This window comes from Lissotriton vulgaris, chromosome 8 (genome assembly GCF_964263255.1).
Source record: "Lissotriton vulgaris chromosome 8, aLisVul1.2, whole genome shotgun sequence".
NCBI classification, from domain to species: Eukaryota; Metazoa; Chordata; class Amphibia; order Caudata; family Salamandridae; genus Lissotriton; species Lissotriton vulgaris.
Genome location: NC_141696.1, coordinates 406,848,290 through 406,870,451, shown reverse-complemented (window position 1 = coordinate 406,870,451; position 22,162 = coordinate 406,848,290). Strand labels below are relative to the sequence as shown.

The following is a 22,162-nucleotide window of genomic DNA, read 5'->3' as shown; positions in this document are numbered from 1 at the left end:
TAAGCCTGTATTTCAACCTATTGAAGATTTTTGCACAGTAATAGGCAAATGGTTCAAATCCAGGCAATTTATGGGTAATAGTAACCATGATAGCTACACCCTTGTGAAAAATTATCTGCAGTTGGGAGTACACCATAAGTGCTATATAAAATACCATAGTATTACTGTGAACTAAACACTTGAATGGTGTGTTTATATTTCACTTTAGGTCTATAAGAACCACTAGGCAGTAGGAAAATACTGAACTTTGGCATCCAGGCAGATACAAATTGTTTTAATTTCTATCCTCATTTCTTTTGTCTCTTGCGTTGGTATATTATAATTGTATATAATATATCAGGGCGCTTCTGTGTGCTAAATATTTAAGTGTTGATGTCTTTGTAGATCTCTGTAGGTCTACAAGAAGCAGTAGATGGTAAGAAAGTGCTGTACTTCGGCATCTAACCCGGCATACCAGGTTAGTTTTAATGTTTTCCCTTCTCTTTTGATTCTTGTAGCGTGCTTTTTCTCTTAGTAATTGGAACAGCCTATTTAGAAGCTCAAGGAATTTGGGAGCCTTTTCGGAGGCGTCTTTCTTTTGAGGTGTCAAATCCTCCTTTTGATATGGGAAGGCCATTTGATCTCCGGAGAATTGTTGGCATTTCATCGGATGCAAAGTAAGTATACATTGCTTCATTTTAACCTTTTTCTTGCTTTAAATACTACCCCAGATTTAGTTGTTTAGTCTGTAGCGAAGTGGTGTATCCTAGATGTGCATATTGTTGGTGGTTTAATTGCTTCCTTACATAAACAATGGCAAAAAATCCCCTTGGAATGTACTTTTAAATCAAAAATTGAAAAAAAAATGTACAATAAAACATTGGTAAGCTTGCAAATCCCGAATTCTTATTACTTTACAATGATGAAAAAATTATATTAGCAACTTAGGCATTGCTAATGCGACTAGTATTTAAACCTAAAGTTTACATCTATCCCTAGTACACATATTTTAAGTGGGGGTGTTTGAAGATTTAATGGAAACCAGTAAACAGTTTTCATTGATTTATAGACCTTGGACGTAGGTCTGCTAATAATTTTGGTTGTATTTGACAAATATGCATAAAACAAAATGTAATTCTATTTAGTTTGCCTATCTGGTAATTTTAATGACTTGGGTAATTTTAATGACTCAATGTCTAAACAGGATTCGAAAAATACCTATCTCTCGCGAGTGATAGAAAATAGGAAAGCGATAGTCATGAAACAGTCTACGTATCAGTTTTATCACATGTATACCGATACGATAGGCTTCCCAGCGTATTTTTCTTTTGTTACTAGACATCACATCTTTTTGTTTTGATTAGATTAAGGATGTGTTTAGTGCATCACCTGATTGCATTTGCAACTTTGAAACGACATCCGTCCTCAATCAATCAATCAATAGAATTTGTATAGCGCGCTACTCACCCGTAAGGGTCTCAAGGCGCTGAGGGACGGCGGTCGCTACTGCTCGAACAGCCAGGTCTTGAGTTGTTTCCTGAAGGAGAGATGGTCCAGGGTCAGCCGTAGGTCAGTGGGGAGGGAGTTCCATGTCTTGGCAGCCAGGTAGGAGAAGGATCTTCCTCCAACGGTGGATTTGCGGATTCGTGGGACGGAGGTGAGGGCGATGCTGGCGGATCGGAGCTGGCGGGTGGGTGGGTAGAATGTGAGGCGTCTGTTGAGGTGCTTCGGGCCTGTGTCGTGGAGAGCCTTGTGGGTGAGGAGTCTGAATGTGATCCTCTTGTTGACGGGGAGCCAGTGCAGGTCTTTCAGGTGGGCAGAGATGTGGCTGTGGCAGGGATGTCTAGGATGAGTCATGCTGAGGCGTTCTGAATGCGCTGGAGTCTTTTCTGGAGTTTGGCTGTGGTTCCATTGTAGAGGGTGTTCCCGTAGTCCAGACGGCTGGTGACGAGGGCCTGGGTGAGCGTCTTCCTGGTTTCAGTAGGGATCCATCGGAAGATCTTTCGGAGCATGCGCAGGGTGTTGAAGCAGGATGACGAGACGGCGTTGACTTGCTTGGTCATCGTGAGGGAGGAGTCCAGGATGAAGCCCAGGTTGTGTGCGTGGTCCGTTGGCTTGGGTGCGGTGCCCAGGGCAGGGGGCCACCAGGAGTCGTTCCAGGCAGAGGGAGATGGTCCGAGGATGAGGACTTCCGTCTTGTCTGAGTTCAGTTTCAGACGGCTGATCTTCATCCATTCCGCGACGTCTTTCATTCCTTCCTGGAGGTTGGCTTTGACGGTGGCGGGGTCGTTGGTGAGGGCGAGGATCAGCTGTGTGTCGTCAGCGTAGGAGTTGATATTGAGGCTGTGTTGGCGTGCGATGGCTGCGAGGGGGCTCATGTAGATGTTGAAGAGGGTGGGCTGAGTGAGAATCCTTGCGGAACGCCGCAGATGACTTCAGTGGCTGCGGATCGTAACGGGGTAAGGCGGACTCTCTGGGTTCTTCCGTCGAGGAACGAGATGATCCACTCCAGGGCCACTCCTTGGATTCCGGTGTTGCTGAGGCGCTGTATCAGGGTACGGTGGCATACGGTGTCGAAGGCTGCTGAGAGGTCCAGGAGGATGAGGGCAGCAGTTTCCCCGTTGTCGAGCAGGGACCTGATGTCGTCGGTGGATTTCTTCAGGATGGCGCTCAGCTCGCCATGTTTCCAACTCTCCGGGTAGGTGGCGGATGCGAAGGAGCTGTTGATGATGTTCCGGAGTTGGGGTGCGATGATGGAGTCGGCTTTGTTGAAGATGTGGTGTGGGCAGGGGTCGGTAGGGGAGCTGGAGTGAATGGTGTTGACAGGGGTCCAGGTGCAAAGGGTGGTGGTGGGGGGCGCTGGTTCGGTGATTGGGTGCGTGGTCAGTGCGCCAAAGCTGTTGTGTATGTCGGCGATCTTGCGGTGGAAGAACGAGGCGAGTGAGTCTTGATGTTGTTGTTGCAGGCGCTGGGGTTGGAGAGCTCTTTAACGATGCTGAAGAGTTCCTTGCTGTTGTGGGTGTTGTTGTCCAGTCGTTCTTTGAATGTGGTCTTCTTGGTGGTGAGAATCAGCTGGTGGTGTTTGTAGGTGGCGTTCTTGAGGGCGGCCATGTGTTCTGCTATCTGGTCGTAGCGCCAGGCTTTCTCGAGGGTGCGGCAGGTTTTCTTGGAGTTTTTGAGGTCGTTGGTAAACCACGAGGCTTTTCTGCTGCCGGGTCTGCTGGGAGGGTTCTTCAGTGGTGCGAGGTCGTCGGTGCAGTTGGTGAGCCACTGAGTGAGGTTGCGGGCTGCTTCGTTGGGGTCAGTCGTGCTGGTGGGTGGGTTCTGGCTGAGGGCGGTGGTGAGCTGGTCAGCGGTGATCTTGCTCCAGCTTCTGCGGGGAACCTGTTGTGGGTGGTGGTGGGTCGTGGTTCTCCTGAAGTTGAAGTGGACGCAGCTGTGATCTATCCAGTGAAGTCCGGCGGAGCGGCTGAAGGAGATGTGCTTGCTGGAGGAGAAGACTGGGTCAAGTGTGTGGCTGGCGTAGTGGGTGGGGGTGGTCACCAGTTGCTTGAGTTCGATGTTGGCGAGGTTGTGCAGCAGGGCGGCGGTGTTGCAGTCCTTGTTGTTATCGAGGTGGAAGTTGAGGTCCCCTAGGAGGATGTAGTATGTGGAGGTGAGGGCGTGCGGACTGACGAAGTCTGCGATGGCTTCGCTGAATTGTGTGTGTGGTCCCGGGGGTCTGTAGATGAGGGTGCCTCTGAGGGTGGTCTTGGGGTCGGTGTGTATCTGGAAGTGAAGGTGCGTGGTGGTGAGGGTGTCGTCAGAGTTGGTTGTGATGCGGATGCGGATGGTGTTTCTGTGGACGATGGCGATACCTCCTCCGGTTTGGTTGACGCGGTCCCTCCGGGTGATCTTGTAGCCATCTGGGATGGCTATGGCGATATCGGGGGCTGAGGAGGCGTTCATCCAGGTTTCTGTGAGGAAGGCGACGTCTGGTGATGTTGTGTCGAGGAGGTTCCAGAGTTCTACGGCGTGCCTGTGGACGGAGCAGGTGTTGAGCAGGATGCACTTGAGGTGGTTGTTGCTGCTGCTCGGCTTGGCGGGTGGGGTGCAGGTTCGGAGGTATGTGAATTGGCAGGCTTGGCAGGTGAAGGGTCCGTGGGTGCGTTTCGGGGTGGCTCGGTAGCAGGCAGGGTTCCGGCTGGCGTTGAGTGCGTGGAGGGTGGCTGCGTCGTAGGTCTATCGGGTTTGTTCACATCGTCGGGGCCAGGGGTCTTGGCGCTGGGCGCGGTCCAGGCACGGACGGGCTTGCTTTCGGCGCGCCCGCTGCGCGTACGCCCGGGCTCCATATGAGGCGAAGTGGGAGGGAGGAGCAGCTGGGAGGCGGGAGCGGGGCAGGGGTACAGAAGAGAAAAAAGGGGTGGGCCTCAAGGGAGCAGCGGCGGGAAGCGGGGAGCGGGGGGGGCACACCAAAGGGGACAATTAACAAATAAGCTCAATATCACTATCAGAACAAATAGGCACAGTATCACATTACTAGCATAGAAGAAGTACAATCCTGAGGAAGCACGAAAATGAGGGCAGCAGCTGAGTAGAAAAACGAGCAGCAGCGAGGGGGCACCGGGGTCACAGCTGGCGAGCCGTGCGGCGTGGGGGTGTCCTGGGGTCCTTACCTTGCCCATGTGAATGGATTTCCAAGCAGAGCACTATGCACTTTCTACTTTTATGCGACCTGTTCCTGTCTTTTAGAATTATGTTTCTCAAACCACTTTTTAAGAAACATGGGATTAGAACTATTAAAGCTGCTATGTTGCTATTACTAACCATGGAAGACCCGGGATTTGCTTTTTTGTTGCTACTTTCATCCTTAGATCAATTAAGGCCAGAAAAAGAATTATAATTCCATGAATCTTTTTTCCAACATAGAATGTTAGTGACTGATATGATGACCTATGCGCCACGCACTTTAAATTGTATACCCTCGAGTTTTTAAATATTTGTGCCACTGTTAAATTTCTCGTATGTCGTACTGGGATTGAGCATGTATTATGTGTTTTTATCTTTTGCCTAAACTAGTCTTGTTGATGATTTTTGAACCGAATAGCCGCCAATTGTTCAACTCGCTATCCTAAAGTGATGTCTTACGCCCTATTTTTTTATTTTTTAAATGGATGTATGATGTCAAGAGTTATAGTAAATTTGTTATGTATATTTTGTGCTTTTATTGTTGTATGTTACAATCGAATAAAGCTTATTTGATTTGATTTAGTTTGCCTATTTCAATTCTTGATACACACTGCCTAGTGGATGATAGGGAAACATTTTATTTTCCATAGAGAAGTTGCCGTCTCCTTTGCAGAGAAAGTAACCCAAACTGTACAGACCAGTACTGTTCATTTAACGGGCTTTTGATTTTCAATTTTCTTCAATTTCATTTTTTTTGTTCTGCATGCATGACTGACTTATGTTTAAGTTTATCCTTCCCCTCCCATCAGCCCAGTGACATGATGCTGGTGCCATGCCCGTGGAGGAGCATAATGTGTATACACTGCCTGATGCAAGACTCCCTGCTTCTCATACCATGTTTTGGAAATTCCTGGTTATTTAGGTAGTGATAATCTATTTTCTTTTAGAATTCATTATTCCTTCGCTACTCATGCAATAATTACCTGTTGATTTTAGAATCTCACCCGTCCCGACACTCTTTTCAGGGGAAATTATTAACACAGTCTTTAATTTGTGGGTTTTCTAACACATAGTTGGCACTACATTGCAGAAATGTATTCCACGGTAAGCACAATATACATATTCATTGCTAGTTAAATGTTGTACCTCAACTCTTGTTTGATACTAAGTAATGGTTGATGCCATATTGCCACTCTAGACTGAGCAATATTGTACCGTCAGTTTTCGTACTTTTTTTTCAATTGGTAATCAAGATAAAGATCGAAAGGTACAGTAAATTCTGCCATATAACGTGACCTCTTACCATTGACCCAAGCTGTAATTGCTTCAAATGGTGTCAGAAACCACTAGCAGGTTACAAGAGAATATACACTTTTTACGACAACTTTGTACATTGAGAGAAATACATTTGGAAGATGCTGTAGACCGAAAGAGAGACAAACTAATAACCCCAAAAAAAAGTTATCACAGGAAAGGTATCTCCATCTTCTGCTGGACCATAGTAGCCCACAGAGTTCTCAATCAAGGGATCTGCTGTAGTGTACCACCACCTTTATCAGATGCCTCATGTTGCATTTTCAGGTTGGGACAGATTTGCTGCTGTCCCGGAAAAAACAAGTTGCCTCCGTTTGGGTGAAGACGTGTTTAATCCTCTTTCCGATTCTGAATTGAGCTGGATGTCACACTGAAAAAGTGGCGCACAAGGCAGTCAGTTCCTTCCACACCACCTGAGGTTTTTGCCTATGGGCTTCTGCCATTGTACACAAATTTGGGAACAAAACAATCCTCATGCTTTTTCTTATAGAATCCTAGTCTTTTTCAAGATTCCAACCTGAAGGAAAGAATCTCACAGGGCCACCATGATGGTCCACCCTAGCACAAGTCCAAGTAGGACTCTGCCCCTTCCCGCCACTCTATGGAGAAGAGCCAAGAGCGTTACTGTGCCACTATATCTCCCTCCAGAAAGTAGCGAATTCCATCTCTACTCTCGATTCACCCCCAAATTTCTGGGAAGCTCCCTTTTTGCTTCACCAGTGCTACTGAAGTGCGCATAAATGTGATGGAAGCCCATACTCACAGGTCAGGGATACCTGTCTTTCTCTACCTTGATGACTGGCTGTAGAACACTGGCTGCCACAGGCAGTCATGGACAGCCTCAAGGCAACTGTAAACCTGTTGACATCATTGGGTTTCTCAGTCATTCTGCAAATTCACACCTGACTACTACTCTGCGGGTCCTTCATTAGGAGCCATCCTGGATACGATGCAGTTTTGAGTCTTTCCCCAAACCAACGAGTCCAGGACATTTGATGTCCTAGGTTCTCTCCAGGTTATCAGTGAGGATGGATCCGAGGCTTCTTGGCCTCCTGGCCTACTTGCCAACTGCATCCTGTATACTGACCAGGTGTTGAAAGAGACTGCAAAAGATCTTCAGTGGTAGCAGTTGGCCAAAATTAGGCCAGTTGCTAACCACTATCCCTTCCTCAATTATAGTTTATGAAGGATGACGGAAGCATGACTACGTTGTAGAGGTCATCTTGGATCGGTGGATGTTAGAGGACTGTGGTCTCCAACAGAACCTTGATTGCATATCATCTTGCTGGAGTTGTGGATAGATTTGTTTGGCATTAAAGGCCTTCCTACCTACTATCAAAAGGAGCTGGTGCAGGTTCTCATGGACAAAACCACTGCCATGTGGTACTGAAACAAGTAGGGTGGGATGGGGTCCAGAGTTCTGTGCCTGGAAGTTCTAAGGCTGTGGTGATGGCTGGATCATCCAGGGATTTCTTTTGTATCACACTGCTTGGAAGTTTTAAACACCAGGGCAGACAAACTAAGTTTGTAATTCCTAGTGGATTACAAATGGCAATTGCATACGGAGGGGGCAAAGGGAATCTTCCAACAGTGGGGAGAACGTTGCTTAGATCTGTTTACCACCGTCGAGAAAGCACAATGAAAGCACTTTTGTGTGCTTGAGCTCCTGAGAAAACTCTCTCCGGGATTAACTCTGTGTGGTGCCTGTCAGGGCCATGCAGGCGAAATTGTCAGATTCATTGTTAGTTGCTTTGTTTTTGACCCAGCAAGGTTGTTCTCTGGACACATTTCAAGGTTATCCGTCCGCCTTTTTATGTTTGCCGGACCAACCGTCTTTGTTCAAGTCAGTGGTTGTGATGCGTTGAATGAAAGGTGTGCGCATATGTTTCCGCCAACGCCCTCTGTAATGCCACAGAGGGACTTGAATCTATTCCTCACAGTTCTTATTCATGCCCCTTTCAAACCAATGCATCTGCTCACCTTAAAAACGATCATCCCTGCACTGAGTGAGTTAACTTTGGGCTCACCCGGTCCAGACACACCAGTGCTCAGGAGTCTAAGTGGCGTTCCTGCCAAAGGTGATGATGCCTTTTTACATCAGACAAGCTGTCCGTCTTCCCACCTTTTTTACTCTGTCTCATATTTTGATAGGGGAAGAGGGACTCATTGATTGAACCCCACCAGATCACTCCGCTTTTACATCGATCATACCAAAGAACAAGTGAGCTCTTTGTGTGGTTCGCTGGAGCAAAGAAGGGCAAGACGTGCAAGTACAGAGACTCTCTCGATGGATATTCCTCTGCATTAAGATCTGATATGCATTGGCTAAGAAGCAGCCTGCAGAAGGCTTACACTCTCACCCCACTAGCGCTAAAGCTGCTACACGCAGAGTGATTATCCTGGATTCACCATCAAGGCTCTTTATTATTCCCAATACTGAACTCTCTCTCGAATGGACATTACATACTTGAAGACCTGTAATATCAGCAACTATGAATTGAAAGGACATGCAATTGTGATGTGTTGTGTTTCTTGTCTGGTGCCTCTAGCATATTATTGAAAACGATTGTGACAAAAAATAAAGTAAACCAAAAGAGTCACAAAAATCTGTGTTCATCTGAGTGCAATCCTATAAGTTAACCTTGGTCAATGCAATAGAAAGTCTTACATGTGAGTTGCTTTGAAAACTATTACATTATACCTTCACAAAGTGCTAGCATCTTCGGCTTTTTCTTCCCTTATCATAGTTCTAACTATTTATTTTTATTACTGTGTAAGTAACCTTTTTGTTCTCCTTTGAAGATAAAGCACTGGCTTTACATTGTGTTTGACTGTTACTTCTGTTTCTTGTTGTATCTGAGCTTCTAAACCCTGCAATGTACTAGAATAATTCTTGACTGCTCTAATTCACTAGCCCTGGAAGGTAAAGTGCCCAAATGGAGTAACTTGGTTATACATTTAGAGTACAGTCATGTCAGTTGTGATGGGCCACCATTGGGAAATGACAGTTTTCATTGACAGAATACTGTCCCTTACCAGCTAGAGTTTCCAATAAAAGTTTTCACAGTTTTCTTGTATGAATTGAAATGCTAAAATATGTTGGACATTGAGATGGCTGTAACCTGATAGTGTCTTCGTGACATTTGCAGCAACAAATTCAGCAAGGACGGTTTTAGAATCCATTTTCTGCAGAGTTCTTTTGGGTTGTGTTTTTATCTTAGGTTGCATTATGTGTGGGTATTTAGATTTGCCCCAAAAAAGGAGGATGGTTACTTCATGGACAAGAGATGGAAGGCCTTCCTCTTGATGAAATTTGCAGGGTGGCAACATGGCATCAGCTTCTATTTTGTGGTAACACTGCCAATTGCCAGTAGAGCGTTGTGATTTCAATATTGGTCTTTTGTACTTGGTCTGTAATGGAGTGTGGCTTTGGTACTCTAGTATGAAAAGGGATGCCTGTGGTACATAATGTGGATTTTTATTACTTCTAGTTCGACTCCTCTTTAAAGATTGTCCGCTGTACCCATCCTGCTGCATATCTGGCCTTTGGGTTCAGTCGCGGCTCAGTTGTGCCAAAGATTAGATATCCGACTACAGCAGTTTACCCGTATACCCAGTTGAGACCAGGGTAGCCAATATGTGTAAGAGAAACAATGTCTCAACAGGCAGCACTTATTTGGCTATTAAGCAAACACATACATATAGTTGCATGAAGAATGGAACAGGGAGACTCCAAGGTAAAGTTATGTGCCAAGGGCACAATATATTCAAAAAACATACAATGGTAAAAACAGAAGAAACATTGGTATCAGCATTGTTAACATTCATTGTGAGCATAACAAGGTTGACAACGCTAGTGAGAAGTGACAGCGATGAATGGCGGAAAGTGATATTTACAAGGTACTTGTGGTTCACTAATAAATATTTACACAAGTTACAAAGGAGTTTTTTAACATCCTGCCTACCACCAGAGGATTCAGCCCTGACCTCACAGTCACAAATTGACCAACTTAACAATCATCCCTAGGATCCGGTCGCATTATCCGTGACGCCGGTATCCCAGCCTTTTAAGTTCTACCCTCCCCAAGCCTTTGGACGCCATATCTGGGACGCGGTTTTTGCGACCTCTCATCGCACTACAGACGGTGCACCTTACTTCTCCACTGGTCCCCCTTAGCTACTGGACGCTCACAGCTCAATGCCAGTTTTCCTGCCTTGCACTATGCGTATGTTTGTCTTCACGTAGCACGTCTCACACAAATCTCTGTGTGTTGGCCTCCATTGATGCTCTCACCTACATCTTATCAGACCATTATTCTTGGATTTACCTCTGGGACTTACAGCGTTTACGACTTGCCTACGCATTGTATCAGCTCCCGCTGACTCTTTCATCCTAATCACTCCCTACATCAGCACAAACAATCCGGTAACCTGGTCCTGAAGATGACCCTAACCTGCTACGGGTCGAAACGCCGTTGACTTCCTAGCGCAACTTTTGGCGCTTTACTCTGGTTCACAAATTGTTAAAAAAATCCCTCTGTAACTTGTATAAATATTTATTCGTGAAACAAAAGTACCTTCGGAATATCGTCAATTTCTTCACTTTGCGCCGTTTATCACTGTGTCACTTCTCACTAGCGCCGTCCACCTTTTGTGTCACAAGCACTTATGTGCACAAAGTTTCTTTCGGGTTACGCGCACATTGAATGTTAACAGTGCTGATACCAAAGTTTCATATGCACTGTATGTTGGGCCTGTTACTGCATTGAGCTTTGCCTCAGTCTTGAGTTGTAGGGTAGATTTAGATTTAAAATACCAGCATATAAGTTCACCAAGTGAAGAGGAAGATTTATCAGAGAGTGTGCCACAAAGCTTTGTAACTCCTACCAACTTATGCTTGGAGAAGAAACCAATCACCTGAAACACCAAGTCTTTTAAAACAATGCTTTATGTTAAGAATTGCTTTAGACTAGTCATCAAACATATTGCAGTCCAATTAGGCCCTTGAGTCTCTTCTGTAGAGCAAGAGTACCCCTGTGCTGAACAAATTTAATAAATTGTAGCCATTGACAACATGTATTGGTTGTTCCAGTCATGCGCAATGTAATCACTTGAAAGGACATCACAGTACCTCCTATTATTCTGTTTGGCTTGTGGTAATGTTTGGTAAGAGATCACTGGAGAAATTAATATTTGCTTTTAAACCATTGTTAAAACCAGGTATGCAATTTCTTCTCTTCATGAGTTGTCTTTTGTTTGTCACGCTGTAAAAATGTTTCATGCTAGTCTGTCTTGCTACTGGAATGAATGTTGCTAGGGTTAATATGTCTAATCTTTCTTCTTGTCTTTAGCTTGAATTCCCTTGGATCTGATACCAATCCGAATTCTGCCCGAGGATTTTATGGTGGAGGTACAACCTCAAACAGATCTTCAGCAGGAAATCACAAGCAATGTAGTTCTGCATCACATCTTCAAAGCAATAGAAATGTAGGCGATATAGAAAATGTCAGATCCAAAAACAGTGCAAACCTTACAAGCAGGACGTTAACACAGACCGCTCCCACCAACAAACTGGGCCAAATTGCCCCAGATGCTAGTGTAGCATTCCCCGGAAATGTGGTGGGCAGAAAGACCCGGGGAGTCAAGCCAAACCAGCAAAATGCACAAGTGCTACCAGAGCATCAGATACAGCAACTACCAACAGTGCCTCAGTCGCAACAGGAGCCACAGATAGAGACCTCTTTGTCACAGCAAACCTCATGCATCCCCTCTCCCACTGAGTGTGCCAGCAGTAGGCACAGCTCAGAGGACTCCGATCTCAACAGTCTAATAGAAGCAATGGACAAAGACTTTGATCACCTCGAATCAGCTCCCTCTGAAGTGTTTGCCGAGGCACCCCCCTCACCTGCAGCAAAAAGTAAAGGTAAGTACAAAGAAGTGTGTGATTTACTTCAAAAGATATGTATTGAATCGGTGGTTGTATTTCAACATGTATACAATTGCTATTGCATTCCACACTGCATACAAATGAAGTTTGTCTTGCTACACTTGCACTGTAAAAATTGGGATTTTGTGCTGCTAATGAATATGTGCCTAATGAAATGTATTTTCCGTTGTTTGCTCATTTCACTGCAATCTCTAATTGCTTCCAGTGTACGTGGTATTCTGCATGTTTCACTTAGGTTCCTGTTGTTCTTAATATTTGATGTTGAAAGCTTAGATGAGAAGTATAAATAGTCTGTCCTCATTAAATAGTGACAATCAGCTGGAATGGTCGATGAAACAAACGCTAGGTGGGACTCAACATATCACACAAGATATCAAAAACTGCTGATAAATATGGGGTGCATGGGGCAAAAGGTTACATAGCATAAAGGTGGGGCTTAGGGACTTCCCCCAACACACAGTCATTGGTAAATGGGAATGGTGTTTTGTAAGGCAATGGAAAATGAAATCTATAAAGCACGAAGATGTATGAAAAAATGTGAGAAAATATGGGGAGGATCGGAGGGAACTGAGGGGAAGAGTGTGGTGCTTGGGTTCCAGGCTCAACTGTTATGTCGTACAGCAAGTGTGCCCTTATGCATCCCCAGGCAATTTGGGACCTGAAGGCGAAACTTGAAATTGGTGATTATAAGAAGAGTTTGTTACAGTTGGCACAGCAAGAGTTGCAGGAAGTAGCGGAGGGTGCCCGCCAGGGCCCACGCGTTAGCAGTACAACGCTGAGACTATGAGGTGGGAGACAAGGCTACAAAGCTCATACCCTGGCTAGAGAAATATAGTGAGAGGAACTGGGTAACAGAAATCCTTGACCGGGATGGAGACGGGCATACAGGGGACGAAGCCATAGCTGCAGTTTATGCTGATTTTTATGAGGGGGTATACACAGTGCGAGCCACCAGGTCTGCTGAGGAATGTGCAGAGCTGCTCGCAACCATGAACCTAACCACACTAACTAAAGAGGACTCTGAGATGCTAGAAGGTGAAATTACCGTAGAAGAGATAGGGGTTGTGATAAGTGATCTCCAGTCAGGGAAGGCTTCGGGCCCTAATGGGTTACCCGTTTAACTATTTAAGAAAACAGCTCAGACACTGGCACCCCACTTGTTGAATATGTTTTCAGAGGCTGGAGCAGGGGGAATTCTACCAGAAAATCAGAGAACGGCCACAATAGAGGTGATCCCTAAAAAAGGGGACCCGCAAAAGGAGTGCAAATCATATAGGCCGATCTCGTTGCTAAACGTGGACCCCAGAATCTTAGCTAAGGTACTTGCAAATTGGTTAGCAGGAGCACTGCCTTCGGTGATTAACGCGGAACAGTCCGGTTTTGTCTCAAAGCGAAGCAAAAGCTTGAATTTAAGAAGGTTATATGGGGTGTTGCATTTTACTAAAGAATACGGGGACGGATGTGGTAGTATTATCCCTTGACGCCAGAATGGCCTATGATAGTGTGGAATGGAACTACTACTTTACCCTTTTGCCGGGATTGGGCTTTGGACCAGAGTTCTGTGCATGGGTGCGTTTGTTATATCAGGGTCCGAGAGCCAGGCTAAGGGTAAATCGTAATGTGTCACAAACAATAGAATTAAGGAGGAGAACGAGGCATGGTTGCCCCCTATCCCCTATGATTTTTGCCTTGGCCCTGAAACCACTGGTGACTTGGGTTCGAGTGGACCCACTAATATGGATAATAACAGTATATGATAACTGGGAGGAAAAGATATCACTGTATGCAGATGATATTCTGTTATACGTTAGCAAGCCTTGTATATCTATCCCAAGAATTCTGCATATCTTTGACCTATTTGGCAGCTATGCGGGGTATCAGATCAACTCTAACAAGTCCCTTATTTTTCCTCTGTCCTTGCCGAGGAGCTGTCCTGCTCCAGTGGCAATGGACAGATATAAATATTTAGGGATCAAGATAACCAGGCTGGAGTTGCGGTTTCTGGAGCGCAACATTGTCCCCCAGATAGAACTCTTCCAGACGGATGTGGGTCAATGGCATGCACTCCCACTCACACTGATGGGGAGAGACGCTCTCTTCAAGATGATGACCCTCCCAAGACTCCTGTATGTTTTCCAAAACACACCACTTAAGATTCCAGAGTCTTATCTAAGAAAACAGGAAAGTATCCTGGGATGGGGGAGCAGCACAAATTTTGTTAGCAAAACTACAGTGAGCGGTGTACGAAGGTGGCTTAGCAGTACCGAACCTCAAAGCTAACTACTGGGCAGCCCAGTTGATGGTGGTGAATGATTGGGTCTTTGGGGAGAAGCAAGAACCAGCATTTAGAGTTGACAGACTGATCATGGGAAATAGACTACCCGGCACTCCTGTACAAGGGCAGGGGACGGGGTTAGCTCCCGCTGCACACGTCAGCAGTTTTGCAGGCCTTTAAGGCCGCTAATAGATGCCTAGGATGGGACGGGAAGCTCACGGCTGAAACCCCATTATGGGTTAGTAATCTGCTGGGAGAAGTCGGGATATTGAGAGTGTACACAAAATGGCATATAATCGGCATTGAGAAGCTGGGAGATATATGGAGGTCCGGGCATTAGTCACTTTTGGGGCATTGACAAAGGAGTTTGGTCTGGCACCGACAGAAATATTCCGGTATAGACAGATACAACAAGCCCTGAAAGACCACTTACCCAAGTGGAGCTGATCCCTGACTACTCTCCTCTAGAGGATACACTCTTATTAGATCCAATGCCCAGTAAAGCAGTATCCCGGACATATGAGAACATTAGAAACAATATGCCTGATGGTCTTGGCGGATTGCGGGAGGCATGGTCTGTAGATTTCGGGGGATATAGACAACGAAGAATGGAGTGAAGCGCTCCAAAGCCCATAGCGATACGGGCTAGATTTCGACCAGTGCAGCTACAAATACTTCATAGGTCATATCTATCTAGGACGAGGGTACTCAAAAATGGGGCTGACAGAGTCGGCCTGCTGCTCTAGAAGGTGTGGAGAATTTGGTACATTTTTTTCACATGCTATGGTCTTGCCTGGAAATACAGGTCTGTTGGTCCAAACTAATAGAAGTGTTGACAGAAGTGACGGGTATACCAGTACCACTGGATGCTCAGTGGTTACTTCTGGGAATGCTTGTTGAAGAAAAATGGGCAAAGAAAGTAGGCACTTGGCTGGGGGTGGCAGCAGTGGTAGCGAAGCGTTACTTAGCAAGACTGTGGGAGGCAAAAAGACCCTCATGGATAAAGCATTGGATGAAAGATCTGGACTGGTGCCAGCAAGCAGAGCAGACAATTTACAAGGCCAGAGGTGCAATGCGGAAATTTGAGAAAATTTGGGGCCTCTGGATGCCACACCAGGGAACAATGAATCCATTAGAGTAGGGGAGGGAGTCTGATGTATTGGGAGAGAGGTAAGAGGGGAGGTGCAGCAGACTTTATTCTTACTCTTCCAAGGGCTGAACACGCCAAAGCTGATAATGTACTGTACAGTGGGCCCAAATGTGAAAATGTGATGTATGCATTTGCTGTGTATCTTGACCAACTGTAACACAAAATAAGAGTAAAAAAAGAAGAGTTTGCAGTTGGATAGGTCCTTCTCCCATTTGCAGGTCTGACTCCATTACTGGTCTAGAAGCTGCTCCTACAAAAAGTCCTTTTCCCAGCCAGAGTCTTCTAGTAAGTTAAAGTCTAGATAAAAGTGCTTGGAAGTTGAGCAGGATCCAACCTTATCCTGCCTCTCAAAATCTAGCGAATAGGCGCAAGGGCATCAAGGTGCAGATTGCACCTCGCCAACGTCCTGATATAGCAGTTGCTTCTAGTGCATCCCAGCAGCAAATAGCTCCCTTTATGTAGGTCATGCTGCAGATTTTGTGTGCTTCTGGCTCCCTCTGGCATCCCTCAAGACTGCCCTTGAAGCCTATTACCAGGATCACACAGACACCGGCATCAGGGTCCAAGCTGGTTATTCTGTGCTGTCACAGACGCAGAGTCCACTAGCACTGGTTGATCTGCTCCTGATGCTGAACATTGAACTTGAACTGACATTGCTCCAATTCATGCCTGTGTTTTACTAGGAGGTCACCAAGGCGGAACCAGTGGTTATATAGCTGGGTCAAAGCCCAATACATCTGTCATTATGTCGGTGTCAGCAGAGGATTCATGCTATTTTTGGTTCAGACTCGGACCCCGATGCAAGAAGCACCCTCTTCTCCTGAAGGCTTTGACGATGAGAGGAGGAGGAGGAGGAAGGTTCTTTGTTCCTCACTATTTTGAGAATTCTTTATATGCAGATTTGCAAAATGCAAATGAGCTAGATGTGTCTGTTGAAACAGAACTAGATTCGCAACTTGGGCAGACGTTATTCAAAGGGCAGCTCACACATTTGAACTAGTTGCCCATTGTAGAGACAAGGGCAAATGTATTAAATTACTTTTCGTCAACTAGAGTGTTGCTTCCTCTGTGCAGTTACTGTCTTTCTGCCATGCTTGTTCCCACCAGTCATTCCACCTGAGTCTAGGCTGGCCCCCAGTGATCCAGGCTCTCTAACTGAGCACTCGACACCAGAGAAGCCTTATTTTCTGAGCTTAAACAAGCACGCTTAATCGAAATTCCTTTCTGTTCAACCATTCCCACAGGCTCATTTTCAGAAGGCACACTTGATACAACTAGCCAGGTTTTCTGGTAATGTGCAATTGTTTTTAACCACATGGCTGCTGGCAGTTTTCCCGTCCTGTGCTGGAAAATGCCATTTTAGTGGCACTATGACGAGCTCAGCTCGTCATCAGCACACGACACCCGTGGGTGATGACGAGCTGAGCTCGTCATCAGCATCGAAAGGGTTAAGGGGCATGCTCTTCAATAGCTCTAGAGTATTTGGAGTAAATCCAGATTCAGTACTAGAGTGATTCAAGTATAGTTGCACCACAGAACGATCATTGTGACAATTGATGTTAGCTAAGCAATTTCCCTCAGTGCAGGAATTTCGGAGGCTATTCCAAGGATCTAGCATATTGGCCACATAAGCCCTTCTAATCTGTTTTGCAGAAACCTACCCAGTCCTTTTGAGGCTAAAAACCTGAGAATAGCAGAAACTATTCATTCCAGCTAGAACAACAATTTTCCAATTCCTCTCCTGCTAAAACAGCTTCCAGTTTGTTTAAATTTGCAATTTTAGGTTCATGCCTGGCCAGTTGGAGTCAGAATTTGATACTTTCTCCCCAGTTGGACATTGAATAAATAGTCATTCTTTTCATCCCCATCCTTTCCCCCTACATCAGAGCACCTTTTGGAAAATCATTCCACCATCCTGTTGCAAGAAGTCAACCTTCTGCTGCAATAGAGTTCCCTCAAATGGGTACCAAACAGGGAAAGTCATGCATGTTGGAGGATGGAGGCCTCAGGCCTATTCTGGACCTTTCAATGCTGATTGACCTTTTGAAGAAATACAGGTTCAAAATGCTCAATTTTGCTCGGATCCTGTCAGCTCTGCAACAAGGAGAATGGATGGTGTCCTTGGATTTGCAGTATGCTTATTCCTATCCACCCATCCTTCAGTCCTGTGAGCATTATTTGCAGTTAAAGGTGGGCCCAGGAAAACTTTTAATTTACCAGGCTCCCTTTTGGCCTTGTCGTGGCTCCTCTGGTAATCATAATGGTGATGGCAGTGGTTGCTGCCTACATTTGGCGGTTGGGTACACGTTTTCCCTTCCCGGGTACCTTATGCTGCTGGGCCTGAGCATTTGCCCTCTGGTCAAGCTTTCACTTAGGGAGGATATCCTTTCTCAGCAACAGGGTTGGGGCCTGCATCTGAGTCTTCACTGTTTACACCTCCATGAGTGTTAATTGAGTGGTGGCAGCTGAATATATTTGCCTTGCCAAAGGATATGGTCGATGTTATCCTTGCTGCCAGGTGCCCTTCCACAAAGTCTTTCCATCCTGGGCGCTGAAATATGTTTGTCTCTTGGTGTGGTGCTTCAAACACAGACCAATTATAAGCTACATTTTCTAAAGAATGTATGTTTGTTCTTTAGTTAGCTTAGCAAGGCCTTGCAGTAGGCACAGTGAAAACGTATTTGCCTGACTTTACAGCCTTCCTTTATTTCCCTGTCTGTCTTTGTTTAAGTCACCATTTGTGACTCGCATGGTTCCTTTTATGTCATTATCTAAATCATTGTAAGTCCTGAACATGGCCATGACATTTCTCTTGTGCGCACTCTGAATTTGTGAATGTCATCCTTTGCATCAATTTCATGGGAGCATTGACAGCATGTGCTGCCGCTGTGTTGCCTAGCCTCAATCTCCTGAAGTGCTTGCAAAAGGCATAGCTCGCTAATATAATTAGAAGATACTGTTTCCCTACAAAAGCTCTAATTTTATCCATTAACAGACAGAAATGGATTGTAGTTGGGCCACTGGAATTATGCAACCACAGCGTTCTACACATGATTATGGATTTGTAACAATTGCCACATAATCCAAGATCTATGCATACTTTGCAGATTTTAACAAAAAGACGTTAAACGGATCAAAAGGTACTAAAATTCAGTCACCTGTTGCTACAAAGTGGAAGGCCATTCACAGAGATTTACTGGTCCCCTTTAAGTTGCATATTGGAATAGTTGTGTTTTAAAATGGTACTAATGAGATGAAACTTGTTTCCAGACAGTGTTAACATGTAAAAAATAACATAATAAGGTAACAATTCCTCGCAATACTCTGCTTAATTTAGTCAACCCTGCTGCATTATTTTTTCCTCCCTGTTGCAGTAGCTCTTTTATAGTGCTGCTGTTACGCCTCAGGTCGTAAACTGATAAAATAATATACTGGGCTAATACACTTGCTGCAGAGAGATTTCTACAATCTGTGGCTTCACAAGTTCAAAACTTGCTACTTGCCTTCCATTTCTGGAAAAAAGAGTGGGCTGGTGCAGGAAATCTTCCGTTTCTGCATGATCACCCGGATTGTGTTGCCTTTTTCTTGGGAACTACTGGTACCGTATTTTCCGGCGTATAAGACGACCCGGCGTATAAGACGACCCCCGACTTTGGCAGAAAATTTTTAGGTTTAGTGCTATACTCGCCGTATAAGACGACCCCCCACTTCCAGCGCAGCATAGCCATTCCGAGTATGTACCGGTATTTTGAACTTACCGTATTAGTCTAGTCCTCCTCCCTGTGGGTGAGCAGTAAGGCTTTATCAGTGGGCAGTGGGTACCTATAAGCGTTTATTTTACAAACTGAAAGACTGAACGCAAAGAAATTGGTTGTAGAAACAATCTTGCTTTACTCGGAAACATTTTATTTAAAACCATATCAAAAACTGTCACTTCTGAATAACGGCAAACATAAATAACGTAGTGCATGAAACAGTGCAAGTGCATTAAACGTTCCATAACTTCCCATAAATCCAAGCGATTTCTACAGGATTTATAACGTTCCCTTTAAAAACCTTCAAAATCCTCCTCTTCGTCATCTGATCTCATAAGTAAGTCTATGAGATCTTGTGGTACATCTGTAAGGCAGTCATCGTATGGATCTTGTACCAATTCCGTATCAGATGATGTGGTCTCTTCTTCGGCATCCTCTTCACCTTCCCACAGATAGTCGTCCTCCATACCATCTAATGAGTTCGATATGCCACACTTCTTGAAAGACTTTATGACTGTTTCTGCATCGATGTCGTTCCAGGCCTTTATGACAAAGTTGCACAAAACATCCAACTGTGGCGCACGCATGTTTCCTCCTTTTGTGAATGTTTTTTCACCGCTAACCATCCACTCATTCCACTGTTCTCGGATGCGATCTTTAAATGGCTTGTTTAGGCACACATCCAGTGGCTGCACCAACGATGTCAGTCCTCCAGGTATAACAGCAGCATCCGTTTTCAGTCTTGCCAGCCTTTGCTTGGTGCTGGGAGTTAAATGAGCCCTGAACATATCCCACACCAGTAGACTACGCCTTTGTAGAAGTCCACCTGGTCGCCTGCTCCATACGTTATCAAGCCATAGCTTTACCCCTTCTTCATCCATCCATCCTTTCTCATTCACATGCACAAAACAACCAGCAGGAAACTTGAGTTTCGGCATTGTTTTCCTTTTAAAAATAACCATTGGCCTCAGTTTGCCACCATCAGCTGTGCATGCAAGTACCACAGTGAAACTGGACTTCTCATGTCCTGTTGTTTTTATTAAAATTGTCTTTTCGCCTTTTTGATGGACAGTTTTGTTGGCGATCATATCAAAATTCATCGGAGTTTCATCCATGTTTCCGATGCTACTTAGCGCATACACATGTTCATTGCGCAGCCTAATGACGTAGCGATGGAAGCTATGCATTTTGGCATCAAGATCCGCTGGTAATTTCTGGGCAATTTTTGTCTTTTGCCGCAATACCAGATTATGCCTTCCCAAGAATCTGGTACACCAGGACACAGTGGCCTTAAATCTGTGGCTGAGATCGGGATTAGATTTGGCCCACTGAAGTGCAACCAAGCGGATTTTATTTCGGGTCACGACATACCCGCTTTGCCGATGCTCGGCCACCATGTCTGCTACATGCTTTTCCAGTTCTGGCCAATGTGGGGTGCCTCTTCTTAGTGCACACTTGCCCCTTGGCATACTCCGCAATGCTTGCTCATTTGCTCTCCAGGCCCGAACCATCTTCTCTGTCACTCCATATTGCCTAGCAGCAGCACAGTTATTATGTTCCGTGGCAAAAGCCACAACTTTGAGTTTGTAGCTGGCTTCATATTTTCTTCTCCTTGCCACTGCTGGAGCCTTGCTGAGTTCTAGACTGCCAGCCATTTGCTCTGGATGCGCTGCTGGAGCCTTGCCGGGTTCTTCGCTGTCTGCCATTTGCACTCGATGTACGGTACTGGTGCTGTACAGAATGGACAGGTGCAGAGACTGTCTTCAACACCACACGTACGGTACGGCAAATACGCTATCTGGTCACGAGACTGTTTTTCCTCTTAGCAACAACCAGCCAATCACGGCAAGTGCTCTACTGCCTTCGGGAACATTCGGGAACATTGTACAGTCCCCTTTCTATGCCACGCCCATGCCAAGGGGAGAGGTGAGCGTGCCAAAACGTGCCAAACGTGTCAACACACTGGGCGCTGCCATCTTCGGCGCTGGCTGCCCATTACCATGTACCGTGTTTCGGACGTCCTGCTGCCTCGTCCTGCTGCCTCGTCTGCCTGGGGATGTGCAAGCGGTTGGAGGCGCGTGTACAGCGGCAGCGGCAGTCGAGGTAAGACTCATGGCGCCATTTGCTCGCTTGTGAAGCGGTTTGACACCTTCGAGTGAAGTCCTTGCTATGAAAAAAACGCTCGCTTTCGATACTTCATGGCGCGGGGCCTGGGTGTGGACGTTGCCAGGGTCGGTGGCTGTATTTTTTTACATAAGGTGTGTTGTTTCTTGTTATTTCCTATTGTGAAGCGGTCTGACACCTTCGAGTGAAGTCCTCGCTATGACAAAAACACGCTCGCTTTCGATACTTGCACAATTCATGGCGCGGGGCCTGGGTGTGGACGTTGCCAGGGTCGGTGGCTGTATTTTTGGACGTTGCCAGGGTCGGTGGCTGTATTTTTTAACATAAGGTGTGTTGTTTCTTGTTATTTCGTATTGTGAAGCGGTCTGACACCTTCGAGTGAAGTCCTCGCTATGAAAAAGCGCATGAAAAAATACCATAAAATTTTGTACCCGGCGTATAAGACGACCCCCGACTTTCCAGAAAATTTTAAGGGGTTAAAAGGTCGTCTTATACGCCGGAAAATACGGTATCTGTACATCTTCGCTGTGCTTAGCAGGTGTAAATTGCCTATGCTCCCCTCTTAAACATGGCTATTTTGGCTTTTTGCTGATTGCCACATTTAACTTGCATACAAGTCATCACTATATGGTCTAGAAAATGCACCTATGGCCTAGAATGTCACTTGTGAACTGTAGTACCTATTGTGGAGTCCACAGAATGGGCCCCCAAAATATGAGCGTCAGGCCTACCATTGTAACCTGACTGCTTCACTGTAAAACCTACAGTGCAACTTATTAAAATAACCTCTCTTTTAAATATGAAAAAGTCACCCTTATGTAGACCTGTTAACCTACAGGGCAGGGTGCATGGTATTTTAAGAGTGGAACTCGGAGAAGTAATGTCACCATGCCACTACAGTGACAAGCCTTAAAAGCTATTTTCACTGTGGCAGACCTGACTGTACAGAA

General features: G+C 45.5%; 1 protein-coding gene across 1 annotated transcript in view; it reads left to right on the top strand.

Annotated features, from left to right (window-relative positions):
• LOC147697095 (transmembrane protein 131-like) overlaps positions 1-22,162 on the top strand; it is a 427,844-nt gene that overhangs the window by 102,396 nt on the left and 303,286 nt on the right. Inside the window, exons 3-4 of the mRNA XM_086934173.1 lie at positions 498-656; positions 11,313-11,884. Coding sequence (XP_086790299.1) covers positions 498-656; positions 11,313-11,884 — 731 coding nt within the window. The remainder of the gene's footprint in view (positions 1-497; positions 657-11,312; positions 11,885-22,162) is intronic.